This window comes from Moschus berezovskii, chromosome 8 (genome assembly GCF_049115385.1).
Source record: "Moschus berezovskii isolate FMDL1 chromosome 8, NW_MosBer_1.0, whole genome shotgun sequence".
Classification (NCBI taxonomy): domain Eukaryota; kingdom Metazoa; phylum Chordata; class Mammalia; order Artiodactyla; family Moschidae; genus Moschus; species Moschus berezovskii.
The window spans coordinates 29,311,928-29,335,686 of NC_142467.1; the positions used below are offsets into that span (position 1 = coordinate 29,311,928).

The window sequence follows — 23,759 nt, forward strand, 5'->3', positions numbered from 1 at the left end:
ATAGGTAAATGACTAGTATACCTTGCCAGAGCAAATAATGCTGAAATAATAAGTGTATGTGTATGTGTGTGTGTGTGTGTGTGTGTATCACAGATTCTTTATTATACACACTTACTGTGCTTTGATTTTTGTTTTACTTGACTTCAGTTGTTTTCTGTCAGTTTGCTGAACTTTACAAATATTCTCTTTTTGTGGTTATAGCATTTTTCATTCTATGACCTGTGCCATAGTATAGTTTACCAGTCCCCTTACTGCTGCTGCTAAGTCACTTCAGTCATGTCCGACTTTGTGTGACCCCATAGACGGCAGCCCACCAGGCTCCCCCGTCCCTGGGATTCTCCAGGCAAGAACACTGGAGTGGGTTGCCATTTCCTTCTCCAATGTGTGAAAGTGAAAAGGGAAAGTGAAGTCGCTCAGTCGTGTCCGACCCTTAGTGACCCCACGGACTGCAGTCTGCCAGGCTCCTCCGTCCATGGGATTTTCTAGGCAAGAGTACTGGAGTGGCTTGCCATTGCCTTCTCCGTCCCCTTACTAATGGACATTTATATTGTTTCCAGTATTTTGCAATTGCAAATGATGTTTCACTGAAAATTGTTTTATATGTAACTTTGCACATGTGACCATATTAATAAATTCCTAGAAGAATTGCTGTATCAGAGAGTATATGTTCATTGAAATTTCCAATTTTCATTTATAAACCGTATGGCATATCTTATTCTTGCCAGTATACCATTCATTCATGATTCAGTGTTTAGCTCTGCATTTTTATAGAAATGCTGAAAACACTAGATCATATTACAGAGACACTGCCTACACAGAAAAGGCCCTCAGATGTAAAGTATGGTGGTAGGCATTGGCCTTGCAGTTTACAAGGTTACAGGAGAATACTAGCTTTTAGCTGGACTGATGATGGAAGGAAGGGAGGTAGATGATTTAAAGAGCAAAAGCCTAAGGACTAGGGAATACATATGCTGCAATAATACAAGAAGGAAAAATAGAGAGAAATTATTTGCATAGCTACCATTTAAGCACCTAAACAACCCTGAAGCCCATGAAACTCAGTACAACAGAAAATGCCTCTTCATAGATGGCAGAAGAATCGTTTCTAAAGTGACTTTTGGTATTTAGAGGTGTTTTCTGGCTGTTCCTCAACCTCATCCATCATTATGTTTGCTAAAAAAATTAAACTATATATATGATTATGACTTCAAAATGAAAGTCCTTTACCTTTTCCCAGAGATAATAGTTGTAAGTTTGGTGTCATTTTTTTCATACAACCAAGTTCATACATACATATGCACACATATGTTTAAACAGGAAATGTTTTATACTGTATGTATTATTCTGTAGCCTTTCTTAATCTCATTTGAAAAACCAGTCTATCATAGCCCTTTTCCCATATAGATTTATCTTATTCTCTTTAATGATTACACACTATTCTGTAGTGTTTAAGTAGTAAATTTTATTTGGCATTCACTGTTGGTGAATGCTTTTCAGGTTGTTTCTAATTTTCATTGTTTGTAGCAGTGCCGCAGTAAATGTGACAAAGTTTTCTCTAGACCAGGTTCTGTTTTCCTGAATATCATCTCATGCTTTCTTTAAATAAGTATTATCTGGAGTAGTGGTGGCTCAGTGGTAAAGGATACACCTGCCAATGCAGAAGACATGGGTTCAATTCCTGGGTTGGGAAGATACCCTGGAGGAGAAAATGGCAACCCAACCACTATTCTTGCCTGGTAAATCCCATGGACAGAGGAGCCTGGCGGGTTACAGCCCATGGGCTCACAAAGAGTTGGACACGACTAAGCATGCATGTAACAGAATAGTAATTAGTTTTTAGGCAAAAGACTACCATTCACTATGGAAACATATTCCTCTGTAGAACCATCTCCTTTTTGTAAATACCTTGCACATTGGTTGTTGTTCACTGAATAACTGTGAAAGGATGACTTTTGTGTTAACTTAAATATTTTTGACCAAAGTTTTAGTTGTTTCTTCCATAGACTTGCAATTTAAAGTGAGAAAGGTGAACTTCACTCATGATATAGAAAATAATATTTTGAGGATGAAAGAGATGATGTTTGTGAAACATTTTGTTTCTCTTAGGAGTAATAAGATGTCATGCTGTTTCAAATACAAATACATTACATTCAGGCTTCCTGTTGTAGAAGACCATATCAAATATAAATCGTGTAGGTGTTTTCCTAGAGTACCTTATCTCCTGAAACATCTGATGACTGGCTGTGGAAGTTGTGAAAATGCAAGAAAATGACTGCTTAGTAGGTGACGTGGTGCAGCAGGACTCTTATTAGACCGTGAGTTTAGTAACCTCTAGCACAGTCTGTCATTCAGACCTAGTCAGTCTGCTTTGACTCTTCATAAGTCATCTCACATTCTCCTTTTAAGTATTTTACAGTTGTGTTAGGTAAAGTCAAGATGAGCTGAGATGAAAAGTAAGGACTCTACTTTGAAAAACTTCCTGTTCATATGCTTAGGATGATTCCAGGGATTAGGAATATTAGTATGTCTGGGACACATCTGTGAGGGGCATCATTATGCCCTTCAAGAAGACATTGACGTGGGAAAAGATGGTAAGAGAAAAGATTGAGAGAAAAGATGAGACACAGGTTTTTGACTAAATTATAACTTGAGCAGGATGTCAGAGCTTTATTTCTCATAAGACTCATTATAAAGTAATCAAAGAGGACACTAATAGATGGAGAAATATACTGTGTTCGTGGATTGGAAGAATAAATATTGTAAAAATGAATATACTACCCAAAGTAATTTATACATTCAATGCAATCCCTATCAAGCTACCAACGATATTTTTCACAGAACTAGAACAAATAATCTCACAATTTGTAAGGAAATACAAGAAACCTCAAATAGCCAAAGCAATTTTGAGGAAGAAAAATGGAACTGGGGGAATTAACCTGCCGGACTTCAGGCTCTACTACAAAGCCACAGTTATCAAGACAGTATGGTACTGGCATAAAGACAGAAATATAGATCAATGGAACAAAATAGAAAGCCCAGAGATAAATCCACGCACCTATGGACACCTTATCTTTGACAAAGGAGGCAAGAATATAAAATGGAGAAAAGTCTCTTTAACAAGTGGTGCTGGGAAAACTGGTCAGCCACTTGTAAAAGAATGAAACTACAACACTTCCTAACACCATACACCAAAATAAACTCAAAATGGATTAGAGAGCTAAATATAAGACCAGAAACTATAAAACTCCTAGAGGAGAATGTAGGCAAAACACTCTCTGACATAAATCACAGCAGGATCCTCCAAGACCCACCTCCTAGAATATTGGAAATAAAAGCAAAAATAAACAAATGGAACCTAATTAAAATCAAAAGCTTCTGCACAGCAAAGAAAACTGTAAGCAAGGTGAAAAGACAGCCTTCAGAATGGGAGAAAATAATAGCAAATGAAGCAACTGATAAAGGATTAATCTTCAGAATATACAAGTAGCTCCTGCAGCTCAATTCCAGAAAAATAAATGACCCAATCAAAAAATGGGCCAAAGAACTAAACAGATGTTTCTCCAAAGAAGACATAAAGATGGCTAACAAACACATGAAAAATTGCTCAACATCCCTCATAATCAGAGAAATGCAAATCAAAACCACAATGAGATACCATTTCACACCAGTCAGAATGGCTGCTATCCAAAAGTCTACATGCAATAAATGCTGGAGAGGGTGTGGAGAGAAGGGAACCCTCTTACACTGTTGGTGGGAATGCAAACTAGTACAGCCACTATGGAGAACAGTGTGGAGATTCCTCAAAAAACTGGAAATAGAACTGCCATATGATCCAGCAGTCGCACTCCTGGGCATACACACCGAGGAAACCAGAATTGAAAGAGACACATGTACTCCAATGTTCATTGCAGCACAGTTTATAATAGCCAGGACATGGAAGCAACCTATATGTCCATCTGCAGACGGATGGATAAGAAAGCTTTGGTACATATACATAATGGAGTATTACTCAGCCATTAAAAAGAATGCATTTGAACCAGTTCTAATGAGGTGGATGAAACTAGAGCCTATTATACAGAGTGAAGTAAGCCAGAAAGAAAAACACCAATATAATATACTAATGCATATATATGGAATTTAGAAAGATGCAAATGATAACCCTGTATACGAGATAGCAAAAGACACAGATGTATAGAACAGTCTTTGGGACTCTGTGGGAGAGGGTGAGGGTGGGATGGTTTGGGAGAATGACATTGAAACATGTATATTATCATATGTGAAACAAATCACCAGTTCAGGGTTGATGCATGTTACATGATGCTCGGGGCTGGTGTGCGGGGATGACCCAGAGGGAGGATAAAGGGTGGAGGGAGGTGGGAGGGTGGTTTGGAAGGGGGAACTCATGTACACCCGGGGCGGATTCATGTCAATGTATGGCAAACCAACCAATATAATATTGTAAAATAATTAGCCTCCAATATAAATTAAAAATAAATAGATAAATTTAAAAAAAGACTCATTAAGTACCATTTTTCATGAACCAAAAAAGATAAAATATTGATCACCTGAAATTTTCAGATAAAAGATAGCATAGATTTTTAAAAAATTTTGAATGTTACTACTTAGGAGAATTCAAGTTAGGATCTGGCTTCCATTCATATAACATGTTCTGGTTCATTGTTTATGTTTCAGTTCAGTTCAGTCGCTCAGTTGTGTCTGACTCTTTGCGACCCCATGAATCACAGCACGCCAGGCCTCCCTGTCCATCACCAACTCCCGGAGTTCACTCAAACTCATGTCCACAGAGTCGGTGATGCCATCCAGCCATCTCATTCTCTGTTGTCCCCTTCTCCTCCCACCCCCAATCCTTCCCAGCATCAGAGTCTTTTCCAGTGAGTCCACTGTTCGTATGAGGTGGCCAACATATTGGAGTTTCAGCTTTAGCATTAGTCCCTCCAATGAACACCCAGGATTGATCTCCTTTAGAATGGACTGATTGGATCTCCTTGCAGTCCAAGGGACTCTCAAGAGTCTTCTCCAGCACCACAGTTTAAAAGCATCAATTCTTCGGCGATCAGCTTTCTTCACGGTCCAACTCTCACATCCATACATGACCACGGGAAAAACCACAGCCTTGACTAGATGGACCTTTGTTGGCAAAGTAATGTCTCTGCTTTTTAATATACTGTCTAGGTTGGTCATAACTTTCCTTCCAAGGAGTAACCATCCTTTAATTTCATGGCTGCAATCAGCATCTGCAGTGATTTTGGAGCCCAAAAAAAATAAAGTCTGACACTGTTTCCACTGTTTTCCCATCTATTTCCCATGAAATGATGGGACCAGATGCCATGATCTTCGTTTTCTGAATGTTGAGCTTCAAGCCAACCTTTTCACTCTCCTCTTTCACTTTCATCAAGAGGCTTTTGAGTTCCTCTTCACTTTCTGCCATAAGGGTGGTGTCATCTGCATATCTGAGGTTATTGATATTTCTCCTGGCCATCTTGACTCCAGCTTGTGCTTCTTCCAGCCCATTTGACTTTATAAATTTAAGTTGATTAACTCTTATTATAGTTTCACCTTTTAGCTCTTAAAATGGCTTTCACATACATAATTTTCTAATCTTCAGAGAATTTCTCTGGTTTTTGAGAGTAAATTACTTTTTTACATCAAAGTTTTCGTTGGTTTGTATTTTGTGTGCATAAGCACTCTAAAAATTCTATCAGTTTCAGTGATTTTAATTATGCTTAAGTTTTACATCTCTTCCTTAAAGAGGGTTTTTTTTTTGTTTTAACATTTAGAATCACTTTATGAGTTTTTATTTTAAAATATTTTTGTTTTTTATCCTGTTGGGATAACTTCTTCCATAGTAGGTGATGAAAAGAATTATTTGAATCAGTCAGTATTTATAGTTGTTTGCTTCTTAGTAGTGATAAGGGCCAATGGGCACATTTTACCGATTGGAATATTATTAAATTATTTTTTAGTTATTTAAAAAACTAAAAGCTATACTTATATATAAGGGTTGTTTGTTCTTGAAGCTGGATCACCTTAGCTAAAATTACAACTTCTTACAGTTTGTCTGTTCTCTTTATCCTCCTTCACTGCTTTATTTTCCTCCATAGCATTTGTCACCTTCTACTCTAGTATAAATGCAGTCATTTTGGGAGGGGATGGGGCAGGGACATTTGTTTGTTATGGTCCATTTTCCCTACTGAGCTTCTCTTTAATGGTGAAGAATCCACCTGCAATGCAGGAGATGTGGGTTCAATCCCTGGGTCAGAAAGATCCTGTGGAGAAGGAAATGAGCACCCACTCCGGTATTCTTGCCTGGGAAATCCCATGGACAGAGGTGCTTGGCAGGATAGTCCATGGGGTCGCAAAGAGTCAGACATGACTTAGCAACTAAACAACAGCAATCCTTCCTTCTGAAATGTAGTCTCCTTGAATGCAAAGATTTTCATCTTTTCTTTTTAATGCTATCCAGTGCTTAGAAAAGGCACTGTATAAATACACACTCAGTTTTGCAGTTTTAAAATTTAATTTGTTAAAAGCATTTAATCAGAACTTTTAATTTTGAGAATATTGACCTTGTTTTAAAATTTTATTATAGTGAACTTCAACTCATCTGAAATATAAATAACTGGAAAGTTAATATCACCATCTTTTAAAATTCTTACACATGCCTTTTAGTTCCATTCCCTCAAATCAGAAACTTATTCAAAAATTCAATCCTTGAAGTTTAATTTGGAGTCTGTACATATTAGGCCCAAGTTCTTGCAAGTGTCTGGGTTAAGTGGTGATAGCTGATTTCCATATTGGTGTTAATAATTGTGATTTTCATGTGCCTTAAGATCCTGAAATACCTTCTGAAATTCTGGCACAGTGGGAAGCAAATTCAGGAAAATAATGGTGGCATCTTCTCTCAGACTGTTCAGTCAGCAAGTTATAATAGAAAATGAGTATTTGTAAAACTTGGATAAAGAATAATAAGAAAATGATTAAAATCCTATATATTATCTTAATAAAAATTTTAAATGGTAAAATATTGCTTTGTCACATGTGTGGGGAAAGTATTATTAGGAGTGTTTAATATCTATTTTATTCATTTTAGATAAGATGGGAAAAGAACATCACATTGGGGGAGCCACCAGGATTCTTACATTCTTGGTGGTGGTAAGTATCTTTTATTCCATTTTCATTAGATTGATGATGCATTTCACGAGGCTTGCACATACCTGTTTATGGTTTTATGCTTCTCATTTATACTTTTTCATTTTCTGCAATTATTTTCTGAAAGGTAGCACTTATAAAAATAAAATAAAAAAAAGCTCAAAACCAGCATTAAGAATTAACTTAAGTCAAGATGGAATTGTGACCAATGTGGACTCTCCAGCTGTAAGTATGAGTTTGTATTATTCAACTCTGGTTACCATAAGAAAATACCATAGACCAGGTAGCTTAAACAGCAGAAATTAATTTTCTCATAGTTCTGGAGGCCAGGAGTCCCGAGTTCAATCTGCCAAGCATGGTCTGTTTCTAATGAGAACTCTCTTCCTGGCTTGTAGATAGCTGCCTTTGGCCATGTGTCCCCACGTGGACACGCAGAGAGAGCGCACAAAGAACAGAATGAGAGACAGGGCAAGCGCATGCTGACTGACTGACCAGCTCTCTGACAGCGGTTTTTGTAAGGGCACTAATTGCATCATCAGGGCCCTACCCTTGTGACTTCATCTAAACCTGAAGATACTGAAGGTGGTGGTGGTGAATTTTTAGAATAGTCTAAAAAAGTTTGAAATAGTTCTAGATAGATTCAGAGATAGAACTGCCTAGGTATGTACACACAAGTGGTCAGTCAGTATTAACGGCTCAGTTGATATCAGAACTTACAAATATTATTGCAGCACCAGTACACCCAGGTTTGTGACTTTTCTGCAGCAGCAGTTATTAGTCTAGGTATCAAATGGACAAGCTAAGCTTTTTCTTTTCTTTTTTTTTAAAAAAATCCTTCATTTAGGAGCATTTCCTGTTCAGTACATTATACACTCATCTCTCAGCATCATACTTAAAAGGAAAAAACAAAAATAAAAGTTCTCTTCTAGTGCCGTGGATGTGGTTTCCTTGGTCCGTTACTTAGTGCCATCATCTTTTTAATCTCTCTCCTGAAAACGTGCTTTACTAGAAGTTCCATGGTGAATGGAACTGCACTTGGTCAGTTATGATTGTGGGTTTCCCTTGTTAGTCTCAAATACGTATGGCAGGAACAGGTGCGGTCCTTTGGTTCAGAGTTGTTCCTGTATTTGGAATAACGGTTCATTGCATTTAAGCACTATTGTTGTGCTTTTTCCTGGGGCTTAAGACTGAGGTCTTGTAACATAATGTTTTAAAAGTCAGTTTTTCGTTTTACATAAACTGTTTTTATGATATCTAGATCTAGACTATAAGTGCTTAACTGCTGAATGTAATTGAGGTTCCCCCCTTATCGACATCCTTATATTTTATATGTTTCCTATTATGTCTATAAAGTGACAAGAAACCACGTTAGAGGTCTGTCCCTATTGGATTAGTGGGCTAACAAAATGAAGATTTTAAGTTTTTCATTATAGAATTAATTCCGTTTCTTGCACCCATTTTTCTTTTAGTCCCTTCCTCATGAATCTAAACTATCCTCTTACTGTAGATGGTTGATAATAATTCACTGAATACCTTGGCTATTTGCTTCTCTCAGACTTCAGTTTTTTTGGTCTTTTTTATCAGTAGGTGCAGCTCTTAAATCTGCTATTGCTCTTCCTTTTTCTGTGGCTCTTAGATTCAGGGGAGCTCTTTCTCTGTGGTTTTCGTATTTTAAGTAATTTTTACTTAGTTATAGATACCCAAGAAATTGTAAATAAAGGGCACATAACTGTTTTAGGCCATATTTATTTTCATGTAAGTCTAGCATATGCAAAAGGTACATTATTTTCAATGTTTTTAATGTTCTTCCCTAAAACTACTAAATGTACCTTTTGAGGTGCCTGCTTTATCGATATAAATGAGTGATTCTTAATGATTTTGAAGTCATGGGGTCCTCTAAGAACTGATGAAAAGCTAAGGATCCCCTCTTTCAGGACATTGCCCAGATCCTAGGCTTTTCTGATCATTGTATGTAGCTAACCATGACTGATGGGCCTTATGTCCAAAAGCGTCCCGACTTTTTTTTCCCCAGTTGTTTCAAAGATCTCTTTGGTTTTTTTTTTTTTTTTCAAAATTAATATTTTATTTTTTGGAGTAATTTTCAGTCAGTTTGTAACAAAATTGAGGAGAAGGTAGAGATTTTCCATATAACTCCTGCTTCCATAATGTATAGCCTCCCCATAATCAACATCCCCACCAGAGTAGTACCCTTGTTGTAACTGATGAACCTACATTAACACACTATAATCACTCCAAGTCCATAATTTACATTACAGTTCATTTCTGGTGTTGTACATTCTGTGGCCTTGAGCAAATGTTTAATGACATGTATCCACAATTATAGTAATATACAGTGTAACAAGTAAGAACAGGGCCTGGGGTTGGGACTCTGAGGAAGGTCAACATTTAAGTGTAAACAGATAAAGAGGAGCCTCAAAAGAAAATACCTAGAGAGGAAGGAGGGTAATCAGGAAAGAATAATATATGGAAACTAGAAAAGTTTTTCAAAGGAGAGAGTAAATTCTGCAGCAGGTATAAGTTAAAAAAAAAGTTTTCCTGAACTAGGAACTAAGGTTTTCTTAGATCTTCTAGGGGAGAACAGTTTCAGTGGAATAGTGAACATGAAATCTAGGAGACTGTTATGTTCCATTTTTCCAGCTCCAGGGTTGTGAAGAATAGTTGAAATATGTGGTGATATGTATAGTAGTTTCAGGATTAACAACACAGAACAGGACCTAGCGTTTTTGTATTTTTATTTTTAGAATAGATTTCAGCATGTATATAGATGGAGGTAGAAATAGTAGGGGAGACTGAAGATGCTGAAAGAGAATAAACATGAACAAAAATGCAGAATAAATTACGGGAGAAATGAGGGTCAGAGGCCTTGGAGAGGAGAGAAATTTCTCCTTTTCGTATGGCTTAGGGGAAAGTGTGTGATTTTACTTTCTGGAAATGTTTTTCTTGTTCCTAATATGATGTCCCTTGTGATTTCTTTTCTTCTTTCAGTTTGTATCATGCCCAGTACTATTGTAATTTTTATGCCTCTCTCCCGTGCTCATTAACTGTGATCAAATCTATCTTGAAAACACGTTTCCAGTTAATATGCTTTAATAAAAGTTCCCAGCTCTCTTCCATGGATTTCAGGGATACAAATGCTAAGGAACTTCTTTCCCCTGAAATTAATGTCCTTTTTCATTTGTATAATTTAAAAATACACACTTTTTAAAACTTCCTATTTAAACTTTTAATGGAAGAAACTTTTAAATTTAATTTTATATATAAAAACCTTTTGGAATAACTTTGGGCTCATGTATTTATATCCTGTAATTAAATATGTATAACATTGCAGAAAAAAATGAACCAATGACTAAGTTTATCATAAGAATCCAGTTTCTGTCACTTGGCAGTGGAAAAGTCAAATTTTGCAGCATGCTAGCACTCTGACGATCTTAGACTCTAATAATGACATCAGGTGTAGCTAAGAATAACCAAATATCCATGTGAAAATAATGGTGTGTGTTGAAATTAGTCAGCAGGCTTACTGGAATGGTATATAATATTTGTAAGTGGCAGACTACTTTTTACTCATGTTGTATGTCTTGCCTGTAATAGGCATTGCATAGCTAATTATTTATGTGAATTTGTTAAACTAAACATCAATATAAGACAATGTAGTATAGAAGGAGGAGTATAATAACACTAAGAAGGGAATAAATAGTGTTAGCAAGAAAGAAAGTAAGCAATAGAAGTGGTCAGACTGTATGGAAAAGTGAAATGTGTTGGAGAGTAGGGAAGGAGTGTGGAATACAAAGGAAGATTTGGAGGAAGACATTGTAAAACAGCAACAACAACAACTTGGAAATTTCCACTAAATACAAAGGATTGGAAAGGAAATTGAGACAACTTTTACTTCGTTAATAAGAAAACTTTTTTCGGCCATAATAACTCTATGAGTCTTTTCTAGAATATTTTTAATACCTGTATGCTATTTTAAAAATAATTTAGGGACTTCCCTAGCAGTCCAGTGGTTAAGACTTCACCTTGTCTCTATTACTGTAGAACTGTGTATTTCTTCTTTGGGTAGGTGTCTTTAAAAGGATATATTTCTTTACCTTTACTCAAGAAAATAATGTATATTTTTTATACATTTTTTATACATCTAATAATGTAGGATTATTAGAAATACTATATATAAAGTTATGTTACTTTAGTAATTTGTTTTATTATCCTTATTCAGTTCAGTTCAGTCGCTCAGTCGTGTCCGACTCTTTGCAACCCCATGAATCACAGCACACCAGGCCTCCCTGTCCATCACCAACTCCCGGAGTTCACTCAAACTCATGTCCATCGAGTCGGTGATGCTATCCAGCCATCTCATTCTCTGTTGTCCCCGTCTCCTCCCAACCCCAATCCTTCCTAGCATCAGACTCTTTTCCAGTGAGTCAACTCTTTGCATGAGGTGGCCAAAGTGTTGAAGTTTCAGCTTCAACATCAGTCCTTCCAATGAATATTCAGGACTGATTTCCTTTAGGATGGACTGGTTGGATCTCCTTGCAGTCCAAGGGACTCTCAAGAGTCTTCTCCAACACCACAGTTCAAAAGCATCCATTCTTCAGCGATCAGCTTTCTTCACAGTCCAACTGTCACATCCGTACATGACCACGGGAAAAACCATAGCCTTGACTAGATGGACCTTTGTTGGCAAAGTAATGTCTCTGCTTTTTAATATGCTATCTAGGTTGGTCATAACTTTCCTTCCAAGGAGTAAGCATCTTTTAATTTCATGGCTGCAATCAGCATCTGCAGTGATTTTGGAGCCCCCAAAAATAAAGTCTGACTTTAGTAATTTGTTTTATTATCCTTATTCTGGCTCTTATAAATTTTTGACCACTTACTAAATCCACAAAGAGAAATATTGTCATAATATTGCATATAATCTTCTGTGATTAAATACAGTTTAAAGGCAGCCATTATAAAATTTTAGTTTTAAGAACTTTGAAGTTCCTTAAGAACATGAAAATAAGTATAATTGCAATACATGATAATTCATAACACACCTGATCCAGGTGAAAACTTTAAGCTGTATCCTTGTCTGTGTATAATTATTACACTTTTTATACCAAAAGGGATATAAGAAAGCCAAGCACAACTTTAAACTGCTTGCACTCTAGTTCAGGAATTGAAATTATTTGAATTAATTTGGTCCTTATTGTTTGCTTTGTATTTCTTGCTTATTGTAGAAATTTAAAAGGAAATAAATGTCAGTACTTAATCTTTCATATATTTTGCTTCTAAGAGTAATCCTCTTTTATTGAATTAATTGTTATAATGCCTAGAGAATGTTTTATCCTAGCTCAGGAGAGAGATCCAGATGAAATGAGACTTCAAAGGTCAAAACAAAGAGACCAGTTTGATTTCCCAAGCTTTATTGTGCTATTGTTAACTGTGCCCTCAGCCCAATGACCTGCCTTAACAATATGTATGCATTTTAAGTTTTTGTGCAAGCTAATTATAGTGTTAGTTATATTATTAATAATACGTTTACTGTAAGACCCTGTGCTTATTTTATACAATTTAATTTTCTAAACAGCCCCATTTTATAGAGGAGAGAATTGTTTCTTGTTTAAACAAATTGAGCTAGTAGGTGGCAGGGCCAGCTTCTATCTCAGATATGTTATATTCCTAAACTTATGCCATTAACCATTTGGCTTAGCATACTTTCCAATTCTCTAGAGAGGTTAATGTACAGTAAAAAAAATATGCGTTGATCAGTAAAACTGCTTTTGTTTATCATTAGGACTTTCAGACATTTGCTTTCTTGATTTTAATCCCTTGTTCATGTTCATTGTTAATTTTATGAAACATGATTGGGGCTATGTGTTTTGTAAGTAGTATAATTATTTTTCCCAACCTGTTCTGTTTTGCTTTTATTGCTCTTGAATAGGAAGAGAAAAAGAAAGTGTGAATTTTTTAATTTTCAAAATGACCAACCTATCTTGGTAATTACAAAGGAAAACCAGAGGCTATTTTAAGAAAATACATTTATTTGGCAGGTGTGACCTAATGGTTAGGGTATTGGCCTGGGGTTGGACAATAAAATTATCTTGAAAAAGTGAATTTCACTGTTAAAAATAAAGTTACTTTATTCCTTAATGATTAAATTGGTATTAAAAAATCTTTTATTCTTCATGGGAAAGTTGTGAAAAGTGTTATAATTATTTCAATCAAATGTTTAAGTCATTCTTAAGACAATTAAGAATGACAGTTTTAAATTTTATTGTCATTTTAGAAAAATCTTAGCATTTCTGAATGATGGCTAGGTTATACCTATTACTACAAGAAGAGCCTTCTCTGAATTTAAATCTTTCAAATAAATGTTTGTCCTAAAGAAGAAAACACATATTCTGTAAGGAATATTTGCCTTCTGTTTTTGGAATTGTGCTTTCTCATTTGACATATGATTTTCTTAATGTTCCTATAATTACTTTTTTAGTGTATTTTGGGATCTCTACTGTGCAGCTCCAGAAAGACGGGAAACATGTGAACATTCAAGTGAAGCAAAAGCCTTCCATGATTACGTAAGTTTCTATACAGTTTTACTAAGCTATATTGTCAGTTTTCTTTTTAACTACTGTTCTTGAAAAATACATTGGACCATCCATTTTTTTCCTTTGGTACTTAAGGAATTATTGTTTTTTTCTTGGGAAATAGGCTTATCACTTTAAAAGTGAAACACAAATGGATGTGTGAGTCTTGTTGAAGAAGCTTAGGGTAAGAGAGTAGTCCTAACTTAAAGCTATTAGAGGTGTTTCTTACCTTTGAGTGTGCCTGATTTGTGCAATTGCCTATTTATAAAAATTAAGTAGTAGTTATTCCACAAAAAAGTCATCATAAGAATGTTATAAAAGTTCTTCTTCTGCATTTCCATTAAAAAATATATAGAAGTATTACATTATTTTTTACAACTTTGAGTTACATTATTATAAGGCTAAATATTTGCTCACTAAATTTCACAGTTCCATAAGTAAATGTATTGTGAATTAAAGGAAATACAAGATAAGAGAGCAGAAATGTCTGGACAAAAAATGAAAATATGAACTTTTTTTAAAGTTCTTCAGGGCAGTGGACTATCCTTGACTACGTGATGTATAGTGAGTGTTTTTTAAGAAGAATTATAAATGTGATTTTAGAGAATTGATGGCACAAGGAAGTAGAATTGTAAAAGAAAGGTGGGGGCCAGGGGAGTAGATTTTCTTCAGGGAAAATTGGCATTTAATAATGGCAAGACTGTTTTGTTTTTAAAATTTATTTGGCTGCACTGCACCAGGTCTCAGTTTCAGAACCACAGGATCCTCAATCTTCACTGTGGTATGTGGGATCCCTTAGTTACATCATGCTAAATCTTAGTTGTGGCATGTGGTATCTAGTTCCCTGACCAGGGATCAAACCTGGGCCCACTGCATTGGGAGCTCAGAATCTTAGCCTCTGGATCAGCTGGGAAGTTTCAGCGAGACTGTGCTTTAAAGGGGCTAGGAAAACACTGTTTGCAGAACTGATCATAAGACATGCAGACTGAGTTTGGGATGGAGGAAAACCAGTTACCTTGGTTTAGAGGAAGTGGAATTAGACCTGGAACCTGAGGAAATACCGATTTTAAGTACCTAAAAATTTAATTTACTTGGGGCTTCCCTGGTGGCTCAGAGGTTAAAGCGTCTGCCTCCAATGCAGGAGACCCAGGTTCGATCCCTGGGTCGGGAAGATCCCCTGGAGAAGGAAACGGTAACCCACTCCAGTATTCTTGCCTGGAGAATCCCACAGACTGAGAAGCCTGGTAGGCTACAGTCCACGGGGTCGCAAAGAGTCTGACACGACTGAGCGACGGAACAGAACGGAACGGAAAAATTTACTGGAGAGATGCATGTTTAGTTGGTAAAAGGGTGGCATCATTCTGTGTAAATACCCTTTATAACCAGAACCAGGCCTCAAAATGGGAAAGGAACTTGTTCTTCCAAAGGGAGTACTTCAGCCTTAGACTGGAGAGTGGAAATAGCCAGAATTATAACCCCAAACATAGCACAAGGAAGAGTACGCAGACTTCAGTGAAAATCTTGGGCATCTGACAGGGACTGTGTAATACTTTAAATGTGTACTAAACTGATTAAAGTGAGACTGCTTGTGATTACTTCATCGGATATTGATTGTACTCATAAAGCTTGCTGTGTGCTAAACACTAGCTCTTGGGGACAAGGTGAGTAAAAGGGATGGTGCTGCATATAAAGAAAAAGCACAGAAAAGGCAGGTAAGACAGGGCCCAGGACATGGCATTTATTTGAACAATCTGATTCTCCTTTTTCACCCTTGGGTAATGGCTGTAAAAGAAAACAGAGACCCAACCATGAAGAGTGTGAAGATTCTGGCTAGAGTAAGATACTCATCTCATCTATCTCTTACATCAAGAAAAACATGCCTCGATTTGGCCTGCCCTTAATGGGATAATTTTGACAACTAGATGGCGTTAGAGAGTACCAGTGTTCTGCTGTAAATGACATACAGTATTTATGGATCTACATCTTAAGAAATCAATTATATAAGCATTTTTTCAAAATCCCATTGTATAGAAAGATGCAACCATCTACTCACCATGGAGATCTTAAAAGGAACACTGAACTAATTAGTATCTCCTTCTTGGAGGCATTAGATAAATCACCATTGTCATTGCCTTAGACATTATCATCATAATCATTTTGCATTCATAAGGTAGTTTTTCAGTATTTCAGAGAGTACTCAGACTTGTTAACTTTGCTGCTGCTGCTGCTAAGTCACTTCAGTCGTGTCCGACTCTGTGTGACCCCATAGACGGCAGCCCACCAGGCTCCCCCATCCCTGGGATTCTCCAGGCAAGAACACTGGAGTGGCTTGTAAACTTTAGAAGCCCATTTAAATATTTCAGGGTTTTTGAAAATAAAGCAATGACCGGAGGTAGGTGTGAAATTAGAATGGATTTTATAGGAAGAATAACTCTTCCTCATTTAATTTGGTCCTAAGAAAATGTAGTTTGGGAAAAATTCAGTATTTGGATTTTGCAATTTGTAATCAGTTAGCACGTGTTTTAACAGGTATTTTATAATTTTATCTTAAACATTAGTTTTAAGAGATTTGATTTCTTAGATGGAATTTTTATTATACCTTTTTAAGTCAGTTTACTTTTAATGGTAATCATCCCTAATGTAATAATACATCTCTAAATTTTTTTTTAATGGAGGTTGCTGTAAAGGTAGAGTTTAGCTTATGTAATTTTATATTGCAGTTGGAGTTTTAGAAATGTTTGTTTCCTGTAGCACACTTTTATGGTAATTTTTGTGGGTGGGATTTCCTAAATTCTTAATAGTAGACAATTTCTGAATGATCAACATGATTCATGTTTAAGGTGTAGATGAAGTTTGAAAGACTTAGGGAAGAAATAGGAAATAGGAACAAACAGATTTTGGTAAAATTCTGTCATGTTATATTGTTATATTAGAGTCCATGGGGAACCATTTTAGAATAGTGATTAATATATATACCCACTGAATTTCAAGGTAGTTCTCAAAGAAACAGTCTTAAAAATATTTTATTTATTAACTGCGTTTTTAGAATTAAAAAATACTTGCATGTGTACTGTCTGATACGTTTAAAAAGTCGTTATTTTATAATCGTCATTTATCTATGAAATTGAATGGATAATGAAAGAATAAACTACTTTTTAAAAAGAAATCATGGAGGCATAATAAGGTAAATTATGAATAATCCTTTTAATTAAAAAATAAGTTAAAATGTTAAAAGTGTTTATCTTTTGACATTGGGATTATGCGTGGTTTTTATTTTTATCTATATATTTCTGTATTTTCCAAGTATCTATAGTTAATTTTATATTCAAGAGAGTTACTTTAAAGCAGATTAAATTTCACCTTATAGTGGGTTCTAATCTTCTAAAATTAGAAAATAAAACCCAGTAAATTTGAAGTGGTCATATGTTTTCATGTCACCATGTTATATTCATAAGCATAGGTAGTCAGTCAGTCAGTCAGTTCAGTCGCTCAATCGTGTCTGACTCTTTGCGACCCCATGAATCACAGCACGCCAGGTCTCCCTGTCCATCACCAACTCCCAGAGTTCACTCAAACCCACCTCCATCGAGTTGGTGATGCCATCCAGCCATCTCATTCTCTGTTGTCCCCGTCTCCTCCCACCCCCAATCCCTCCCAGCATCAGAGTCTTTTCCAGTGAGTCAACTCGTCGCATGAGGTGGCCAAAGTATTGCAGTTTCAGCTTTAGCATCAGTCCTTCCAATGAACACCTAGGATTGATCTCCTTTATAATGGACTGGTTGGATCTCCTTGCAGTACAAGGGACTGTCAAGAGTCTTCTCCAGCACCACAGTTCAAAAGCATCAATTCTTCGGCGATCAGCTTTCTTCACAGTCCAACTCTCACATCCATACATGACCACTGGAAAAACCATAGCCTTGACTAGACGGACATTGGTTGGCAAAGTAATGTCTCTACTTTTTAATATGCTATCTAGGTTGGTCATAAGTTTCCTTCCAAGGAGTAAGCGTCTTTTAATTTCATGGCTGCAATCAGCATCCGCAGTGATTTTGGAGCCCAAAAAAATAAAGTCTAACACTGTTTCCCATCTATTTCCCATGAATTGATGGGACCAGATGCCATGATCTTTGTTTTCTGAATGTTGAGCTTCAAGCCAACCTTTTCACTCTCCTCTTTCACTTTCATCAAGAGTACTTCCCATTAAAAACTTGTTTTTTGGTAAATACACATACTAAGAGAGAGATAGGTAAAGTGAATAGATGTTATTTTGAGCCATTCTATAATTTCTAATAACTTTTTTGATAATAATTATCCCAGAAACATTTTTTTGACTTTTGGTTTTTAACTTTTTTTAATTTGTTTTCTAACCATTGCCTTTTTAGGAATACTGATTTTTGTCATTGTATCATTTTATTTGTGAAATAATTATAGATGCAGTGTTAATTAATATCTTTTTCTTTAAAAAAATTACCCTGTTCATACTTGCTGTGAGAAAAATTTAAAAAGAGAGGAAGCATTTAAATGAGTAAAATTTTTATCTTCTTGCATTTATATTTTAAAATACATTATTTACAATCTGTATGGAGTACCAACTGTAAAACAAGTATACCTTTAGAAATCAGCAGTTAATAGTGTGTAGGAATGTACTTTTAGATGACAAAGCTATAAAAAACACAAGAAAAGATTACTGTACTTGTCAGGACAATGAAAGGTAGAAAGAGGTTCTGATTGAAATGGGGCCTGTGGCCTGGGCTTCTGAGATGGTGGTGGTTACTTTATAATAACCATATGTTTGCTTTATAAAATTGCATAGTGCCACACATTTATTTTGTATGGCTTCTTATACATTTTATTAATTAACTTTAGAAAAAGAATGAGCACTGTCATTTCTAATGTGTTTCTAGGCATTGCTGTAGTTCATCCTTGAGAACTGATGGAGAAAACGTAGGGATGGTTTCCACATAAACCTGTGTTTGTTTCTTCTCTTCTGTGACAGATTCTATGAAGTGTGTCACCTGTTGATTTTTCTAGAGGGGAGTACAGAATAAGATCAGAAATGTTGGAGGAAAATTTAGTTAAGAACTTATTTTGTAAGAAAAGAGAGATTTTAGGATGATTATTTTGGAGATATTTTGCTTGGCCTGTTAGCCTGTTATTTTTAACCTAAGTGAAAACCAGGTTTATCTAAATATAAAATTATTATTATATACATACAATATTATCATTGAAAAGTAAACCATCATTTCAAGTGATTATAAGTAATGCCTGCTACCTTATAAAGTTTTTTGGACTAGCTTTCCTTTTCTCCCCATTAGTATGTTTTTATTTCACTCTGAAATCTCAGGCAGTGCTTTCATGTGGAGCTAATTAATGTTTACTGAATTTTTTTTCCTACTACAGCTTAACATAGAATTGTTTTATTTAATAATTTATTTCTGCTTTCATTTATTTCCAAAATATTTAGCAAAAATGTCAATGCATGCTACTAAACTTTTAACTAAAAACATACACAATGATGATCATTTTAGTTTTTTGGTATGGATAGAAACTTCCTTAATTGTCCTAAAGCAGAGATAGAGCCAAAATATATTATTGCTTTAGTAATGTGGTGGTAATGAAATCGCATTATTACAGTGAGCTCTTGAGAGCAGAGAAAATTAGACCCATTCTTTCCCAGGATCTGTCAAATAATAGATGTTCAATAAATGTCCACAGAATGAAGTAGTCTGTTAATTGGTAAACTGGAAATATTTCAAATCATTCAACTGTTTAGGTATAGTGATAGGCTTGAGTTATAATCGTTGATAAAATGTGGCTGGTTTTTGTATTCTTACCTGAGAGAGTGTTTGTAACATCTGAAAAGAATTATGTTACAGGTTTGTAGAGATGGGGTAGTTTTTTTTTTTAATGATATAAAAACACCTACTATGTACATAAAATAGTAAAAGAATATTTTTGTATGTTAGGAAGATTTTTTACAGATAATTACATATTATTTAGGAAAACACTTGTGTAGAAACTACTGTAGACAGGCGCATTCTTTGCCACGATCCTGTAACATCCTCTGCGCATCTCCTAAAGGTCCCTGTGTATTAGATTTTCATAATAGGATGTTTTCTCTGATAATTTATGAGCTTCCTCAGGGAATAGACTTTGTCTTATTTATCTTTTTCATTCTTTCTACCCAGCAGGGTGCCTGACAGGAGATGTTCAAATCATGTTTTGTGTTTATATAAATGAGTGACTAAAATATTATCTAATAAGTATTCATCACTTCTTATTTTAATATAACTGAATATGTAGTTGCAAAGAGGTCATTTAGTGCTACTTTTACTCACTTTGTATTTTGAAACAAATTGAGATAAAATGGCAGCTTGTAAAGAAATAAGTGAATCAAAGCAGGTAGCAGAGGCTTTATAATCTTGGGAGGCATGGCTCTAGGGAATGTAGTGGTGAACAGAACAGATATAGTTCCCACACTCATGGCAAAAGAGATCTTCTCTCAAGAAGTTTGAAGTATCAAATTGTAAAATATATGTAGACATAGCATTATATTGCTAGACGCATCAGAATTTATAGATATGTAAGAATATGGAGAGAAATAGAATATGGAGAATAAATACATATAACTTTTGATATGTATTCAGTTTTGGCATATAGTAGACATAATTAGTAAATGCTCAGATGGATGAATAGTCTCACATTGGACCATAATTCTCCTAAACAGTACATGTAAAACTAGAATTCTTGATAGACTAGGAACAAATAAAGTTATATTTTAAATCCATTAAGATAACAAAAACTGTCAAAACAGTGATTATATTTGTAGTTCTCTAGTATGAATAGATGATTCCTTTATTGTCCTAAAACAAAGGTCGAGCCAAAATATACTTGTCGGTCAATACTGGTAGTTGTTCAGCTCAACGGGTAGGGACACACAGGTTCCACATCTGCAGAGACAGAGGGCTAAGTGTACTGTGCCTTTTTTTTTTTTTTTAATGTCAGGGACTTGAGCATGGGTGGATTTGGTATCTGTTGGGATCTTGGAACCACTTCCCCCACAGATACCAAAGGACCACTGTAATGAGATTCATTTTTTGCTGTAATATTTTAAAGTTTTTTAAAAACTTTTTATATTGTGTTGGAATATAGCTGATTAACAAACAACGTTGTAATGGTTTCAGGTGAACAGGGAAGGGACTCAGGCATACATATAGATGTATCCGTTTTCTCCAAACTCCCCTCCCATCCAGGCTGCCACATAACATTGAGTAGAGTTCTATGTGCTATATAGTAGGTCATTGTTGGTTATCCATTTTAAATATAGCAGTGTGTACATGTCCATCCCAAACTCCATAACTATCCCTCCCCCCATCCTCCCCGTGGCCACCATAAGTCCGTTTTCTTAAGTCTGTGAGTCTCTTTCTGTTTTGTCAGTTCATTTGTATCATTTCTTTTTAGATTCCATATATAAAGGATGTCATATGATACTTCTCCTTCTCTGTCTGACTTAATTCACTCAAAATCACACTCTCTAGGTCCATCCATGTTGCTGCAAATTTTTGCCTTATTCTTATCTGCTCTATTTCTGCTCTTGTTTTCATTTCCTGTAGGATTAACTTTAATTTCTCTTGCCAAGTATAAGTGATATAAACCAGCTTATATTCTTTATAGCACAACATAAGTTGATTATTTTGTTCTGTTTTTGTGCAAGCTATGTTGATTTCAAGAATTATTTTCACCACTTTACTTGTGAGGTGTGTGTCTTATCAACTCGTCCTTGGGCATAGGATGGCTTCTGAGGGGCATCTAAGTACCGCTAAGAGCTATCAGATATTCTCCCTGTTACTTTTGATCCTGAAATTTCCTGTAGGGCAATATGTTACTTCAGTCATTCAGTGGTAAACATTCATAACGGGAGACAATCAGGGAAACTATAAATGCATTGGGGAAGAATTCTACTTTACCTAATCTCTTAGAATAATTTACTGCGTTATATAGACATACAGGGTGCTGGCGGCTCAGTTGGTAAAGAATCTGCCTGCAATGCAGGAGACCCAGATTCAATTCCTGGGTCAGGGAGATCCTGTGGACAAGGAAATGGCAGCTCACTCCAGTATTTTTGCCTGGGAAATCCTATGGACACAGGAGCCTGGCAGGCTATAGTTCATGGGGTCACAAGAATCAGAGATGCCTTAGCGACTAAACCACCATATAGACATAAAATTCAAAAAGAGGTAAGTGAAGAAGTTAATATGGAAAATAGGTCAAACAGCAGAGCAGATCTGACTTCATAGTTTGTTTCACTGCGAAAAATAATGTATTGTTTCAAAGTATGTTGTTTCATGGATTCATCTTAGACCCTTTTCCTCCCACTGGTGTGATTTTATTAAAGTCTAATTTCTGGTGAATGTGGAAAAATGAAGATAGAAAGGCCTTAATTAACTGTTTTTGAGGCAGATGTTGCACTGCCTGTGATTATGTTGCCAATAGCGTCATAACATAAATGACAGAAATATGATACTCTTTCAAAAGTAGCATGCACATCAAACTTTCTTTTAGAGATTTGAAACTCATAAATTTATTTTGGAGATTTTGAAAAACTGGCTGATATTGAAACAATGCTAGGTATGTTTAAGGAATGATAAGAAGAGCTGTTTGACCAGAGTAGAAAAATCAAACTCCAGATCAATGCTTCGCTAACAGATGGTAGCATTTTAAAACTGTAAGTCATCTTTTTCACTGGTTTCATGCTGAGTTCCCTGGACTTTGGGGTGCAGTGGAAGGACCATTGAAGGTGCCTAGTAGTAAGATTGAGAGAATCCTACCAGAAGGTCCTTGGCTTCCTCTGTGTTAACCAGAGTAGCTCAGTTTTCACCTATTCCTAGTTTCTTATATTTTCTCTTTCTTACTAAATGGAACTCCAATTTAACTAGTTACTTATGCTATAAATGAATATTCTTTTATTTTTATTGGTATATAGTTGATTTACAATGTTGTGTTCCTGCTGTATAGCAAAGTGAATCAGCTATTTTTATACATACATGAGTTTTTTTTTTTTTTTATCCTTCCCATTCAGGTCCCACAGAGCATTGAGTAGAGTTTCCTGTTCTATTCGGTGTTTTCTCATCACATCTATTTTATGCATAGTATGAATAGTGTATATATGTCAGTCCCAGTCTCCTGATTCTTCCCCCTCCATCTCCTTTCCCCTCTTCATGTACATGTTTGTTCGCTATGTCTGTGTCTCTATTTCTACTTTGCAAATAAGATCTATGCCATTTTTCTAGATTCTAAATATATGTGTTAATGTGCAATATTTGTTTTTCTCTTTCTGATTTACTCTGTATGACAGTCTCTAGGTCCATCCACGTCTCTGCAAATGACCCAGTTTTGCTCCTTTTTTATGGCCGCGTCAGCCAGTCCATTCTAAGGGAGATCGATCCTGGGTGTTCATTGGAAGGACTGATGCTAAAGCTGAAACTGCAATACTTTGGCCACCTCATGCGACGAGCTGACTCACTGGAAAAGACTCTGATGCTGGGAAAGGTTGGGGGTGAGAGGAGAAGGGGACAACCGAGAATGAGATGGCTGGATGGCATCACTAACTCTGTGGACATGAGTTTAAGTGAACTCTGGGAGTTGGTGATGGACAGGGAGGCCTGGCGTGCTGTGATTCATGGTGTCGCGGAGAGTCGGACACGACTAAGCGACTGAACTGAATGTTCCATTGAATATATGTACCATTTCTTCTTTATCCATTCCTCTGTTGATGGTCATTTAGGTTGCTTCCATGTCTTGGGCTTCCCTGGTGGCTCAGTGGTAAAGAATCTGCCTATAATGCAGGAGACATGGTTTTAACCCCTGGGTTGGGAAGATTCCCTGAAGGAGAACATGGCAACCCACTCCAGTATTCTTGCCTGGAGAATCCCATGGACAGAGGAGCCTGGCGGGCTACAGTCAGTAGGGTTGCAAAGAGTTGAACCTGACTGAGCACACATG

At 36.1% G+C, this 23,759-nt stretch overlaps 1 protein-coding gene across 8 annotated transcripts in view; it reads left to right on the forward strand.

Annotated features, from left to right (window-relative positions):
* Nucleotides 1–23,759, forward strand: part of SSBP2 (single stranded DNA binding protein 2) — a 331,697-nt gene that overhangs the window by 100,321 nt on the left and 207,617 nt on the right. For 6 of the 8 annotated variants that reach the window (XR_016038015.1, XM_055428680.2, XM_055428682.2 and 3 more), the window contains exons 3-4: nucleotides 7,112–7,173; nucleotides 13,664–13,748. Coding sequence is in view for 7 of the 8 variants with exons in the window: in XM_055428680.2 (XP_055284655.1) it covers nucleotides 7,112–7,173; nucleotides 13,664–13,748 (147 nt within the window). In the remaining variant the exon portion in view is untranslated. Of the gene's footprint in view, nucleotides 1–7,111; nucleotides 7,174–7,315; nucleotides 7,396–11,579; nucleotides 11,872–13,663; nucleotides 13,749–23,759 lie in introns of those variants that run through there. The other 2 variants (XM_055428685.2, XM_055428683.2) reach the window with 2 other exon arrangements.